Source organism: Liolophura sinensis, chromosome 6 (genome assembly GCF_032854445.1).
Source record: "Liolophura sinensis isolate JHLJ2023 chromosome 6, CUHK_Ljap_v2, whole genome shotgun sequence".
In the NCBI taxonomy this organism is placed as follows: domain Eukaryota; kingdom Metazoa; phylum Mollusca; class Polyplacophora; order Chitonida; family Chitonidae; genus Liolophura; species Liolophura sinensis.
In genome coordinates this window covers 38142792-38156991 of record NC_088300.1, presented here as the reverse complement: position 1 = coordinate 38156991, position 14200 = coordinate 38142792, and the positions used below count along the sequence as shown (strand labels likewise).

The 14200-nt window shown below is 37.9% G+C and overlaps 1 protein-coding gene across 1 annotated transcript; it reads left to right on the top strand.

The window, feature by feature from the left end:
• The first annotated feature begins 317 nt into the window (after positions 1-317).
• LOC135467175 (golgin subfamily A member 5-like) lies at positions 318-13978 on the top strand. The gene is made up of 14 exons (XM_064744941.1): positions 318-882; positions 1466-1705; positions 2759-2978; positions 4036-4159; positions 4730-4826; positions 5411-5517; positions 5859-6026; positions 7351-7479; positions 8015-8113; positions 8906-9055; positions 9644-9719; positions 10200-10296; positions 10816-10879; positions 13613-13978. Exons 1-14 carry the CDS (start codon positions 318-320, stop codon positions 13712-13714), a joined length of 2238 nt encoding a protein of 745 aa, XP_064601011.1. The 3' UTR covers positions 13715-13978.
• Positions 13979-14200: the final 222 nt, after the last annotated feature.

The following is a 14200-nucleotide window of genomic DNA, read 5'->3' as shown; positions in this document are numbered from 1 at the left end:
TGTGGGTAGCAGGATGAATCACATATTCAGTATCATGTAATATCATTCAGTGGGCACAGAAATAGCTTAAAATAGCTGCGAATGCTTGCTCAGCATACACAAATTCTGTGGCCTCCAGACCGTTTGTTATTTTGGTTTATTTTACCTCACTACGCTGACTGAAAATAAATTTTCCAAAAATTCAGATAAGGAGAGGAATACAAAAACTCTTGGATCCAGCACTGAATTTTTTATATTGATGATTCTGCTTTTGTTTTCATCATCCACACCATCTTTTAGCCCAGTCCATCAGTTGCACTGCTAGAGGACATTAGAGCATGTCGTGGCTGAGCGGCATAACGGATAAAGCTGGGGATTTCTTGAATCGCCTCGACCAGTCAGCTGCAGAGGTGTTCCACAATGATGATGATGTGGAGAGCAAATTACCCAGCCAGTTGGGGGAGGCATTTGCCTCGTCAACCCAATCATCTGCGTACTCCACTCCTTCAGGACCTCAGTACCAGGCCTCCCTAACGCCGTCCTTCAGCGTTCCTACCGACCTGAATAAGCTGAAACAATCGCAGCTCAGCCCGTCAACGTCTGTGGTGAGCTCGCCAGTTCCTAAGGTATCAGCCCCAGCTCAGACACCAAGTTCTTCCTTGAAGAAGAACTGTGAGGTTTTTCTTCCAAAAACCTCACAAAATGACACAGATGATGCCCTGTTTGAATTTTTGAACAGTAAAGAGACAGTCAGCAATTCCAAAAAGAAATCTCAGACTCCACCTCCTAGCCGCAGGAGAAATTCTCACCAGCGAAGTGGCTCGTCTGCATCATCGGGTAAAGGAAGCCAGGAGAAGCCCAAGTCAGATGTTACAGGTGGACCAAACCCACCAGAAGGCTTTGGTAGGGCCGTCTTATTTCATGACATTACTGTATATACATTTACATGATTTATTCTTGTTAGATTCCCTTTAAAGTTTGAGTTTTTGTGTTTTTATTCTTTTTTTTTAGGTGGCCTATGATATTACAGTTTTAACAAAAAATTGTCAGATTCAGACCTCATCTCATTTTGGCAAAGGAGAAATCTAACCTTCATTTGAATGTAATACATGCAGTCTGCTTGATAACCTGAAAAAAGTTGTCATGTAAAAAAGCTCAGTGTAAACACTTTCAGATCAATAAAGCCCCGGTCGAGACTATCCAATATCACTCAACTTTTGTTGACTCTTGTGTAGTCAACAAAAGTTGAGTGATGTTGGATAGTCTGGACGGGGCTTTACTCAGCCAGCTGCCATGCAGAAGAAATTTTTTGCTTGAAGTACATGGACACATGGACAAATTAGAAAGTCTTGTTTCGGAACGCTCCATTATCCACACCTGGATATTTGAGTTCAGACTTTCATCAAACTGAAGCTTTTTGACTGTTATTCAAGCAGGTAACCTCTGAAAGAACAAATTTCAATGAAACATTTTATATTTGAACCAGAAAAAGAGATGACCCAGAGTGTTGTGTCACAGATGACAGCCTCCGGTGCCTCTGCAGATGACCTTAACCTTGACCTTGGAGATGCAATGTCAGAGAATAATGATGGTAATGAGGATGGGGAGCAGTCCAATAAGGCTGTGTCCTCTCTGGAACTGGAAAACCGCTTACTACGCAGCGAGATAGCGTCCTTAAACGTTGAGATGGCAGCTGTGATAAAGAGAGCTAAAGATTCTCAAGATGGTGAGATTCAAAATTACATTGGAAAGTTTATGGAGAATTTTCGCCCGTCCACATAATTTAAGGTTTGAATGAAGAAAACCAGTTTTCACTGAATTTTAAGGTTGACAAACCGTATGAAATTAGACATTGAACTGTATTTATTTCACAAGTCAGCTTGAAGAACCAAGACAATATTATAAATATGTATGCCAACACTCCTTAAAAATGCATTACATAGAAGTTGGTGAAATTTTTATATAATTCACACAAAAAAGATATTGAGACAAATATAACGTGTGAGTGCTGAGCAGAATGAGCAGAATTAATAATAAATGCCTTTCAGTTCCACTTGTGGCTTGTCAGAGTGTTTCATGTTTTTTTTAATTCATAGTTGTCTCTTTTAGTACCTGGCCCATGTTATTTATCCGTGCTGTTTAAGGTACAAACACCCAGTGTATTCTGAGATTGATATTTCGTTACACATGTTGGTCACACCAGTCATCTGCTCGCTGACTCTTTTTGTCAGCTTGACCTGGGACAATGACTGGAATGGTGACTGGAATCGAGACATCCTAACAGCAAAGTAGAGAAGCTAGCAATGCTCAATTATTGAGGGATCCCTTTTTAAGAATTGATAGAAAGCCGTGTTGGTTGTTTAAAGGCTGGGTTAGAATTCAGAGACGAATGTGCTTCACAAGGAATTTCGGACACCTCAATGTACACTGAAACTGAAACTTGGTGTTTTACGCCATACTCAAGAATATTTCACTTATACAATGGCGGCCAGCATTATGGTGGGAGGAACCTGGACAGAGCCCGGAGGAAACCCATGACCATCCGCAGGTTGCTGGCAGACTTCCCACATACGGCCCTTTATTTCAGGAAGATCTTTTCATAATGGACCCTTGGCATTTGTTAAAAGAAAAAAATGTTTGCATGTCCAGATTTTTGTTCTGACTATTGTAGTTCAGATGTCTTTGTTATATGAACTGAAATACTGTCACCCATTAGTTGAAATTGTCAAAATTCCTCTGGAGGAGTTATTAAGTTTTAGTAAATCATTTTCTTTCTCAGAGGTGAACAAATTGCGACTGAGTTTAGATCAGTACAACAACTCAGCCTCTCGAACGGACCAGATTATCCGGGAGTTACAAGCCCGGGAGAATGACCTTACCCAGGCGATGACAGCCAAGGACTCACAGCTGGCTGTATTAAGGGTACGTTTGGAGGAGAGTGACCAGGAAATGAAGGTCAAGGAACACGAGATACAGAGCCTCAAGGTGGAGAGGGAGAGGTATGTGATGAAGGTGATGTGAGAAATTATAAGAGGCTTTAACATTTGTTTTTGATGAATAAACCAAATTTGATCTTTAAACTTGCCAGGTAAGGCATCCAGTATGATATGTATATATGCTTGTGGTTTAATATCATACTTAAAAATTTTTCAAGTTAACATCACAGCGAGAAGTCATTTGGTGCATGTACATATACTATGTCTTCTTGTGGCAGGGCAAGACACCAGATATGACACCCCACCCAGTCACATTATACTAACACCAGACCAACCAGTCCTGTTTCCGTGCTCTTAACCACTGAATTCTAGGCAGAGGCTCTAACAATTAGGCGATCAAAGCAGTCATCCATTATGGATTCACTGTAGATGAATAAAATGTGTTTTATATGTGCACATCATTATTGTTTGTTGAAATAATATCCTTATTGAAGTGAAAGAGAAAAGAGATTTTTTTTTGTGAATCCCGATTGTGTACTTAGTGTCACTATCTGCATTAATTCTTCAACTTTTGTACATCTATAAGTGTATACATGTAATAGTAATTTGAAATAAATGTACATCCACATGGACATGTTACAGTAATTTGAAATAAACGTACATCCACATGGACATGTTATAGTAATTTGAAATAAACGTACATCCACATGGACATGTTATAGTAATTTGAAATAAACGTACATCCACATGGACATGTTATAGTAATTTGAAATCAACGTACATCCACATGGACATGTTATAGTAATTTGAAACAAACATAAATCCACATGGACAGCTCAAACACAAGGAGGTAAAGACGCATTCATGCTCATTTGCAGTTTTGATTCAGGGATGAAAGACTAGCAAATCCAAACTTCAAAAGAAATTTTATCAATTCATGTAAAAGAATGCTCTTAAACTATGTGTTCGGTATATTGGAAGTTTTAATATTTCATGAATAACTGTCAGTGTGCTACTTCAAGGTTCTGTTGCTGTAATGTTCCAATCTTTTGGGAAACTACTGCAGCTCTCCCCACAATGCCTGCTGTACCTGTACCTAAAGACACATACCTGATTTCAGAGTACTGAAGGATCACACAGACTCCAGTGGAGTTCACAGCCAGGCTCTAGACTCTGTCCGTGCTAAACTGGTAGAAACAGAAACAGCCCTCAAGCGAGAGAAGGAAGCCTTCCAAAAGGCACAGGTAAGTAGGTAATATTTTTACCAATGAGGGATTTAATTATCTGTTTAGTATGCAGATTGAGGCTGTAAAAAAAAAAAAAAATCACAGGTAAAATGTACTAAATATGAGTTTTTAGAGCATCTGTTTAGTATACAAAGATCAGGAGCAGAGAGTCTCATGAGGTTGTAGAAAAATCATAAATTATGTGACAGTGATTTTTTATTCAACACATACAGTGTTGATCTTGTTTTATCGCAGTACTTAAATCACAATTTCACAGTACTGAAATCGCGCATACACACATGACATTTGTAAGGAATCATCATTTGTCAGTTTTAAGAAATGAGTGGCATTAGTTTATATGTCATCGCAGATGTCTGGGTGCTGCACATATCTATTTCTCACGAGCTTATATCCTTGATCTTCACTGTAGATCGTCGTATAAGTGAAATTTTGTTGAGTGCAGAGTAAACACCAAACAAATAAAATTAAATAAATCACTTTAGAAAAGAAGAAAGAAGACTGTGTGCAGTTCTTTTGTGTTGTTTGATATGTTGTTAGTACACCTGTTTTCTTTTGTGTGCTGTGCAGGAAGAAGCCAACATGAGACAGGCCAAGTTAGAAGCTGAGGTACAGAGTATGGTGGAGAGCTTGACAGCTGCTCAGAGGAAAGGATCAGATGAGAGAAGTTAGTAATACGATTATTATACTCAGGTGCTCATGCAGTGTACATGTCAAGACTATGTGTTAATCTCAGAGCTTCTGATCACTCATTCATGTCATCTGTTGAAGTTTATGGAAATCTTCTGTGTTTTTGGTTTTGTTCATCCTGTAGCTAAAATACATCTTTAGGATATTCAGTATCCAAAATATCTGCCCATTGATTTCAGACAAAAGAGTAGCTAAGTAACTCTGTGTGAAGGCAATGTCTTCAGTTTGGTTGTCAATTGTTGAACATTAACGTCATACCTTTTTCAAGATACAGATACAGTATTTCACCTAATGTTTAGCATTTTCGAGAGAGAAGTTTTGCTTGATTCTGATCGATTCATCCACCTTAAAGGGTCAATCAAGAATTTTTTTTTTGGAAGATTGATAAATTCCTTATTGGAAAAGCTCAAGTGTTGGTATCAAAAGTCTCAATGTAAGGCATTTTTATGCTTCTAAAAGTGCATTGTTACATACCACACATGGGGTGAAATATAGTGTATTAAGTATGGTGCCTGAAAATGAATCCAGGAAATGTTTGTTTGTTGTGTTGTGACTTGTCAGGTAAGTTATCAGAGATGAACACCCAGCTGAGGACGACCAAGGCCTCCCTGGACGCAGCCCGACAGGAACTGGCAGACTACAAGGATAAGGCAGCCAGGATTCTCCAGGTAAGGACTAGAATCATACATTCTCCCAAGAAGTGGAAACTTATGAGCATTTCCTGTACTGTGTACACCGTTTATTAAATGTTAATTGTATTAACCAGCTGATTTTGTGTAAGTATAATGAAATTTTACCATTTCTGACTTGGTTTCTGAATGGTGTATCAACATCAGTCTCTGATACAGTATTGAAATCTTGCCTGTAAATAATTTGTTAAGACCTCAAGACATTTCCCCAGTATAAGGAAATATTAAAAGTTTTCTTTGTAACTTGCTTAGGTTGTTTGGTTACATTGAAGTTCAGACTGTTTATTGTTTTTTGACTGGGTCTGTTTCTCTCTCATCAGTCTAAGGAACGCCTGATTGCCAGCCTGAGGGAGGGGTCAGGAGCCTCAGGTGAGGCAGTGGGCGTGTCCAGTCTGGAGTATGACGCTGTCAAACAGGAGCGTGACATGTTTAGGGAGGAGCTTCAGCAGAACAAGATGAGTATGGAGAATCTGAGGATAGAACTGCAGGTGAGTATCCAGGTGTGGAGGAACACAGTCGCCATAAAGCTTTAGCGTACAAGTATACATGAGACTGACTTAGCCAGTCGGCACCAGATTTGTTATTATATCTTGCTTGATCACATAGTATTTTATTATCTTTTATAACCGCCACAAAGGAGGTTTCATGTATGTTTTTGCTGTTTATTTGTCTGTTAGCCAATTAATCACAACTTAACTGATAAACTTATTTAAGGATATGGAGAAAAGTTTGTATACAATCAATCCATTAAATTTTCTTGGTGATCTAGATTCAAGAATTTTTTAAAACAATTTTTCATTTATTGGGTATGCACACATCCCTTCCTCTGTATTGTAGATGTGTGTTGTATATCTGTATTGGGTATGCATACGTCCCTTCCTCTGTATTGTAGATGTGTGTTGTATATCTATATTGACTATGCATACGTCCCTTCCTCTGTATTGTTGATGTGTGTTGTATATCTGTATTGGGTATGCATACGTCCCTTCCTCTGTATTGTGGATGTGTGTTGTATATCTGTATTGGGTATGCACACATCCCTTCCTCTGCATTGTAGATGTGTATTGTATATCTGTATTGGGTATGCACACATCCCTTCCTCTGTATTGTTGATGTGTGTTGTATATCTGTATTGGGTATGCACACATCCCTTTCTCTGTATTGTGGATGTGTGTTGTATATCTATATTGGGTATGCACACATCCCTTCCTCTGTATTGTAGATGTATGTTGTATATCTGTATTGGGTATGCACACATCCCTTCCTCTGTATTGTAGGTGTATGTTGTATATCTATATTGGGTATGCACACATCCCTTCCTCTGTATTGTAGATGTATATTGTATATCTGTATTGGGTATGCACACATCCCTTCCTCTGTATTGTAGGTGTATGTTGTATATCTATATTGGGTATGCACACATCCCTTCCTCTGTATTGTAGATGTATATTGTATATCTGTATTGGGTATGCACACATCCCTTCGTCTCTATTGTAGATGTATATTGTATATCTATATTGGGTATGCACACATCCCTTCCTCTGTAATGTAGATGTGTGTTGTATATCTGTATTGGGTATGCACACATCCCTTCCTCTGTAATGTAGATGTGTGTTGTATATCTATATTGGGTATGCACACATCCCTTCCTCTGTATTGTAGGTGTATGTTGTATATCTGTATTGGGTATGCACACATCCCTTCCTCTGTATTGTAGATGTATGTTGTATATCTGTATTGGGTATGCACACATGTACTTGTACCATTTCTATCTCAGTAATGACGTGTTGTATAACTGGCTTTAACCCTCAGGACCTGGAGGCACAGCTACAGCAGGAGAGTGATACGTACAGGGAACACCTGAGATCTCTGGAGGAGCAGATGAACGAGGAGAAACGGAGGAGAGAGGATAGCGATCAGGAGCTGCTTAAACAGAAACAGGTCAGTTACACTGGCACAAAACAGAAACAGGTCAGTTACACTGGCTCAAACAGAAACAGGTCAGTTACACTGGCTCAAACAGAAACAGGTCAGTTACACTGGCTCAAACAAAAGCCGAACAGCTGTTCTGCAGCAAAGGGATTTTATGGTCAGATTGAGGGCACTTACTTTACTGGCCCAAATAATATTGGGTCAGAAATGTGAGCAAATATTTTTGATGCAAACAGAAATATGGGCAGATGTCTTGACATAAACAAATATAGGGGCACAAATAGGGGTAGACATCTTGACATAGATATCCATTGGAAGAAAAATAGAAGAAGATTTGCTGGCACAATGATGGTTGTTCTCAACAATCATTTTTGAAAATATTCACCATTTCAGAAATGTAGTTATATTGTCGCATGTGTTGGGCTTTCTGAATCCTCTAAATGCTGAAACATGATGACCAGTATTGTTGTGGTGTGAATTAATTAACTTTACCCTTTTAATATGAGGAAAGTTTATATCATTTGATTTAATGGAAATGCTGCAGGAGCTCCAGTACTCGTCAGAAGAGCTTCATCGTCAAAAGGTTGCCATGGCGTCTCAGGTGGCTGACAGGGAGAAGGAAATACAGAAACTGCGGACACAGGTATGATGTGTTGTTAATCAACATAGTCTTTAAGTTTGAATTGTACCCTTGACTTGTGTTTGGTCTTTTTTTAAGAAGAGTTTCAGGCAATGATTGCTTCATATGTATGATGTTAACAGCTTTAGTCTGTAGCCAGGATGAATACAATCACTTTGTTGGTCAACTTGGTATTAATTGATTATTTCACACAGGTAGTAACCCATACTTAAAATCATCATTATAATACAGGACTTGTGCTTGTTGGGGCCTCCGTGGCTCAGTTGATTAGCACACTAGCGCAGCGTAATGACCCAGGAGTCTCTCACCAACGCGGTCGCAGTGAGTTCAAGTTGGGAAGGTCTGACAGCAACCTGTGGATGGTTGTGGGTTTCCCCCGGGCTCTGCCCTGTTTCCACCCACCATAATGCTGGCCGCCGTCGTATGAGTGAAATGTTCTTGGGTACGGCGTAAAACACCAATCAAATAAATAAATAAATAAATAAATTGTACTTGTTGCTTGTCATAAAAGAGATCTTTTTTGAATATATAAGTGAATAATTTATCGTTAGAAAAGGATATATTTGGTTCATTATATATACATGTGTATAATGAAATAAGCACAGTGTTGTAGAGATGGTTGTCTATATGTATAATAAGATATTCAGTCAATTTGTATATATGTGTGCAGTGAAGGGCATGTTGTGAAAGTAATCTTTCACATTTTTCTGATAGAAACATTTCTCTGTATGTATTCGAGCAGTACTTTATCTTGGAATGATGTTTTCGCTTTAACATAATTTTGGGGGTTCACAGTTGACCACCAAGAAGATGGGCAGTACGTCTGAGAATGAATTAGAGGCTCGTGTGAAAACTTTGACTGAAAGTTTGATACAGAAACAGACTATGTTAGAGTCACTGAGCACGGAGAAAAACTCCCTGTCTCTCCAACTGGAGAGGTTAGAGGTAAGTGTCATGGCGCTCCATACCTAGATCATGCGCCACCTACTGTGATTCAGAAAAAGGGGAGAAAAATAAAAAGAAATTCTCAAAAAATTCCCAAAATATTGGGAATTCTCAGATATTCCCAAAATATCTGAGAATTCCACTTACCTGTAATTAGTACTTCTGTAAAATACAAGGTATGTATAAATAATTGATAAATTGAATCTACAGTTGGCCTTATAAGTGTGAAAAGGTGAAGAAGTCAGTATAAAACAGTGTTAATTTAAAGACAGTGACGTAGCATGACACATTGCAGCTCAACTTAGGAATATCTTCCATAATAAGTACAATGTTGAAGGATACACTTATCCTACAAGCAATACATTGGTCAACTCTAAGGAAGGGCCACAGAACGAGAGACTGGTGATGAATTCCCATCACATCAGACTTAACGATAATCAGTTTGTAGCACACGTGGAGCCAGTTTGCACCCTCTTGTAGTTGTTGAAGTCCACTTGTCTTCCAACACTTGAAATCAAGTGTATCTATAAACAGTAAATTTAATTTTTGAAATTGCCTTTATTAGGATCGAAATTTTCATGTTCACAGCAACAGTATCGTGATGTACAAGCCTCTGCTGTCAGATCCACATCAGCTGTGGTTAATGTACACGACGATGAAGACGGTAAGTTTTAACTTCAGTTTCTTTCTTAATGAAAATAAATATCTGAATTGATATCTATGAAAGTTTGCTGGTTTTGACTGCTCGATATATGCTTATTAAGGACCACCAAGATGATGTACATATCTGTACATCGCACATGAAAAAGCTTGTTTGTAAATTGTCAAAGGTTGGTGGTTTACTTCACTCACTGCTGGTTCTATAACCCATACAACTTCCATCAGTCACATAAATGAAAAAATTTTGACTATGGCTTTAACCAGAAGTCAAAAAAAAAAAAGGAAAAAATTTTTACTGTTTGTCTTGGGTAGCACCACCAGGTGATCATTTTAATTTTTGCAAGTATATAACAATTCACAGTGTACCATCTCACCTTTGTCCTCAAACTATGCCTTGTTTATATTCCTAGAAATTCTGCCAAATTTTACGAACAGCAACCAACTGTGTTTAAATGCTAGCTACCATGGAATCGTGCTGTTGTAGTTCGTCAGCGACTGCCAGCTTTCATGAGGGAAGGTCCATCTGATACAGAGGTGACCCGCAAGATGAAGAGAGCCGCCAATGTCATAGACAAGTTCAGGTGTGTATTTGTACGTCAACTTTGTGTTTGATACTGGGTTTGTGTGAAATCTCTTTTGATCAGACTGTGTTTGGTTACAGATAATGAAAAAAATTTCTAAGTAATGTCAAAACGTATCCTTGTATCAAATCCACAAGATACCAAGTTATCTCTATGGAGACTAATGAAACATAAGCTCTTAATGAATTGTATGTACACAGTTATTTTGCTGTATGTGAGAAGGGCTGACAACAACCTGCGGATGGTCATGGGTTTCCCCCAGGCTCTGCCCGGTTTCCACCCACCATATTGCTGGCTGCCATCGTATAAGTGAAATATTCTTGAGTATGGCGTAAAACACCAATCAAATAAATAAATAAATAGTATACAGTTATTTTAAGAAGAGGGTTTCAAATCTGCTGTTTGGGTGCAAAAATTAATCAGCTTTGTACCTGAAAATGACCCATTTATATATTAGATCATTTGTCAGATGTTGACACAGACAGTCTTGTAAATGTGATGTTGATGTTGCCTTTGTAGCATCCGTCTGGGAGTGTTTCTGAGGCGATATCCTATAGCCAGGGTGTTTGTGATCATGTACATGGTAAGTTATCCCCATGTACACCTCATGGTAACTCATGACATCTGCCAACAGGCCTACTGTGAAGTACTTATTATTCGATGGAATTTATTTTGCAGATTTGCTTCAAAAATGGGTTCGCTGAATTAATTTTCGTGCATTTAATCTAGGCAGTACTGAAAAAAATCTTAAAAATGTTTAATTTTTATAGTTTTATTATGGCTGAAATTACTCAAGCACATCAAAAGTGTATTATCAAAGTTGGCTCTAATCCCCTTTCTCTTCCTGGGGTGGAGCTAATCCTTGTAATCTGGATCACAGATTTAAACAATGGGGGACGGATTATCAGAATCCAGGACTAAATCCCCAGCGGACAAAACAAAGGCGGACAAAATCCCTCGCGGACAAAAAAACCTGCGAAAAAAAGCCCTGTCGTCTTAATTGACGAACAAAACATATCTGACAGTCTGACAAATACAATGTTAAATATTTGTTGATAGGAATTCATATAGTGTGACTTCATCTAAAAATTTATGGTCAAGGTGTATCCCAGTCTGTCACTTGGGTTCAACAGCTTTCTTCTCACAAGTGTTGTACACATACACATTTTCACAACAATATTACCAAAAATGACTGTCTCTGATATTATTGTCGAATGCTTGTCATCGACCAAAAGTTTATTCTATCACTATACTCAGTTTGCTTGGCTGAAATATTTCAGTATGGCATACAGGTTATGTCTTACCACAATTCACAGTATCACCTCTCGGCTGCCGTAAGGTATGCATTTTGAGTCGGTTCACAGGCATCTTTTTCAAATTTATGTGTTCGCTATAACAGATGTACTTAAAAATTTTGATTATTTACAAATTTAAACCAAATCATATTATAGTCCATCAGGAAAATATTATTTTTGAATACTTTTAAAAAAATATATATATATATCTTAATTTTATAGGTTACTGTGTATTTTTTTTCTATTTTATATGCCTTACATAGATGTATATGATAAGTAAAACGAATCAGTGAACTTAACTTTAAATCGGAAGCATTCTGGATTAATTGTGTAAATTAAAATTTATATATTATTTCCCAGCATCAGGAAAAATGAACGTTGGCTTTGAAAGATTTGTGTTCTTAGAATAGGGAGAATAAAAGTGCCACACAAGCTGCATTACACCAGTTGTTTACCACATTTGTAGACTTCTTTAGTTTTCAGATGAACCTGGAATGTAGGAATGCATTCATTATACCGCTGAAAGATAAATACATGTACCACTTTCCGGTGTCATCAAAAATGGTTAAAATACATGTTGATTGAATGAGTAAGAAGGGGTTCTATTGATTCCAAAGGTATATTGAAATCTGAAACGTCACTTCAGGGAGAATGTTTCAAGTTTCTCAAATAAGCAAACAACTGATGTCAAATACCATGTACACTTAATACTGATCAAGGGGCTTATGTCCACCAGAGGTGTCACTTGTTTTCACACTTTCGATGAGTAATTTTAATCAACAACCAGCATTTCAACCAGTCATTCATTCTCGATTAATCCAGTCAAGCAACGCAAATAGTTTTGGGTTGTTTTTGGTTTAAATCATTCTATGTAGCTGGTAACCTTGCTGTAGCAGTGAAACAGCCATTGGGCTGTTGTGCACAGTTCATAATTTGTTAGAAGCTCACTCATTGGTCCACAGCAGAGACACAGCCAATGGGATAGTGTGTATCAGAGTGACATTCATTGGAAGCCAGCACATGTTTGCATCTACTTTTCTTTCTCTTTACTGGCAGACGGAAGATTGAGCAAACTAAAGACGAATGAACTCTCACTTTGTTTGTAAACCCACAGAGCCCTATCACCAAAGTTTGCATACATTTAAAGCCTAAGTTTTCCTGCCTGCTGTTAAAATTTAGGTTGTCTGTTGGGCTTTCTTATCCCAAGTCCTGCCAGCCCTAGAGAGATCTCACTTCATTAATACTACTACTACCTGTAATATATGATTTAATAATGGAATTTTTTCATGCTGGAATTATTTTTTGCGGTAAATTATTGACTGCCAAATCTGCAAAAATTACTTCCGTGCAAAAATTAAGTACTTCACAGTATTAAGGATAAATCTTCCAGTTGTGACTAGTTGTGAAAGGGATGAACTCCAGACTGATGTTAAAAGTTAGACCAAATCTGTTATATTTACATCATGTTTGTAACTGTGTTATGATATGTTGTCAGTCTGTGTGTTTGTCCATCTAATTTTTGGCATTACCACAATATTTACAGAACCACTTCACTTTTTATTACTTATAATTTCTTTTCACTTTTTATCTCTATTTAAAAAAGTAGAAGCATATTTAAAAAAGTGTAACATCACATTATGTCCCTTTTTGGGATGTCTTGGAAGAAATGCTTCATTTAACATTTTGACATGGAAATATCCAATGTATGTTGATCATCAACACCAGTATTGATGGCATGGCCTGTTATGCACTCAGCCATGCAGGGCGTATCTTGCAAAAGAATTGTATATGATTTTTGGGCCATCACTCAGGTCTTATTTGAAAATTTCAGAATCAAAAGAACTTCACATATGAATTAAAATCCTAGCCTATTTGCAAGTTTAGGTCCGTTTTGACATGTAACTTTCAGGATTTATCAATACTGGAGTGAGTGCTTAGGGTTTAACGTCATACTTAACAATTTTTCAGCCATTTCACAACGACACTTGACATGATATCCATGCCCTACTGGTATTTTTCAGGCCTTACTTCACCTGTGGGTGATGGTTGTACTGCTGACATACCAGCCAGAAATACATGGCGGCAGTGATATACAGTTCCAGCCTAAGGCACCTGAGCACTGAGCTAAGGAAAACATACCACAGTACCAGTGCAAGTGACATCATCTAGCAGTAGTAACAGTTAACCTTTCCAGCCTTATCTCTGGCTTAATCTGTGTGGGCTAGTGTTCATTCTGGTCTTTGCAATGATGATTTGTAGGTAAATTGATACAGTAGCACTCAAGTATTATGAGAGAACAATGGCCAATCTGGTTTGAGCCTGAGACTTCGTTGTGCAGGAAAGGGTACTGCATTTACACATCTTAAGACTGGACACTGAAAGGATTTATGATTTATGATTATAATTTTTGTTCTACTCTGTATTTAATTTATGGTATTTCTTGGGTAGGAATACACTTAAACTGGTTGCCTTCTGTTACAGTGTTAAAATGGATTTAAATATAAGGCTTCATCAGCCCTCAGCTATTAGCCTAATACATGTAGGTCATGAGCTACATTTTAGTTAGTGGTGTACGTTGTGTAGACTGTCATGAGCTACATGTAGGCCAG

Coding starts and splice junctions, on each gene's coding strand:
- LOC135467175 (XM_064744941.1), top strand. CDS start 318: ATGTCGTGGCTGAGCGGCATAACGGATAAAGCTGGGGATTTCTTGAAT. Junction 1,706..2,758: donor AGCTAAAGATTCTCAAGATG/GTGAGATTCAAA, acceptor TTTCTTTCTCAG/AGGTGAACAAATTGCGACTG. Junction 9,720..10,199: donor TGTACACGACGATGAAGACG/GTAAGTTTTAAC, acceptor GTGCTGTTGTAG/TTCGTCAGCGACTGCCAGCT.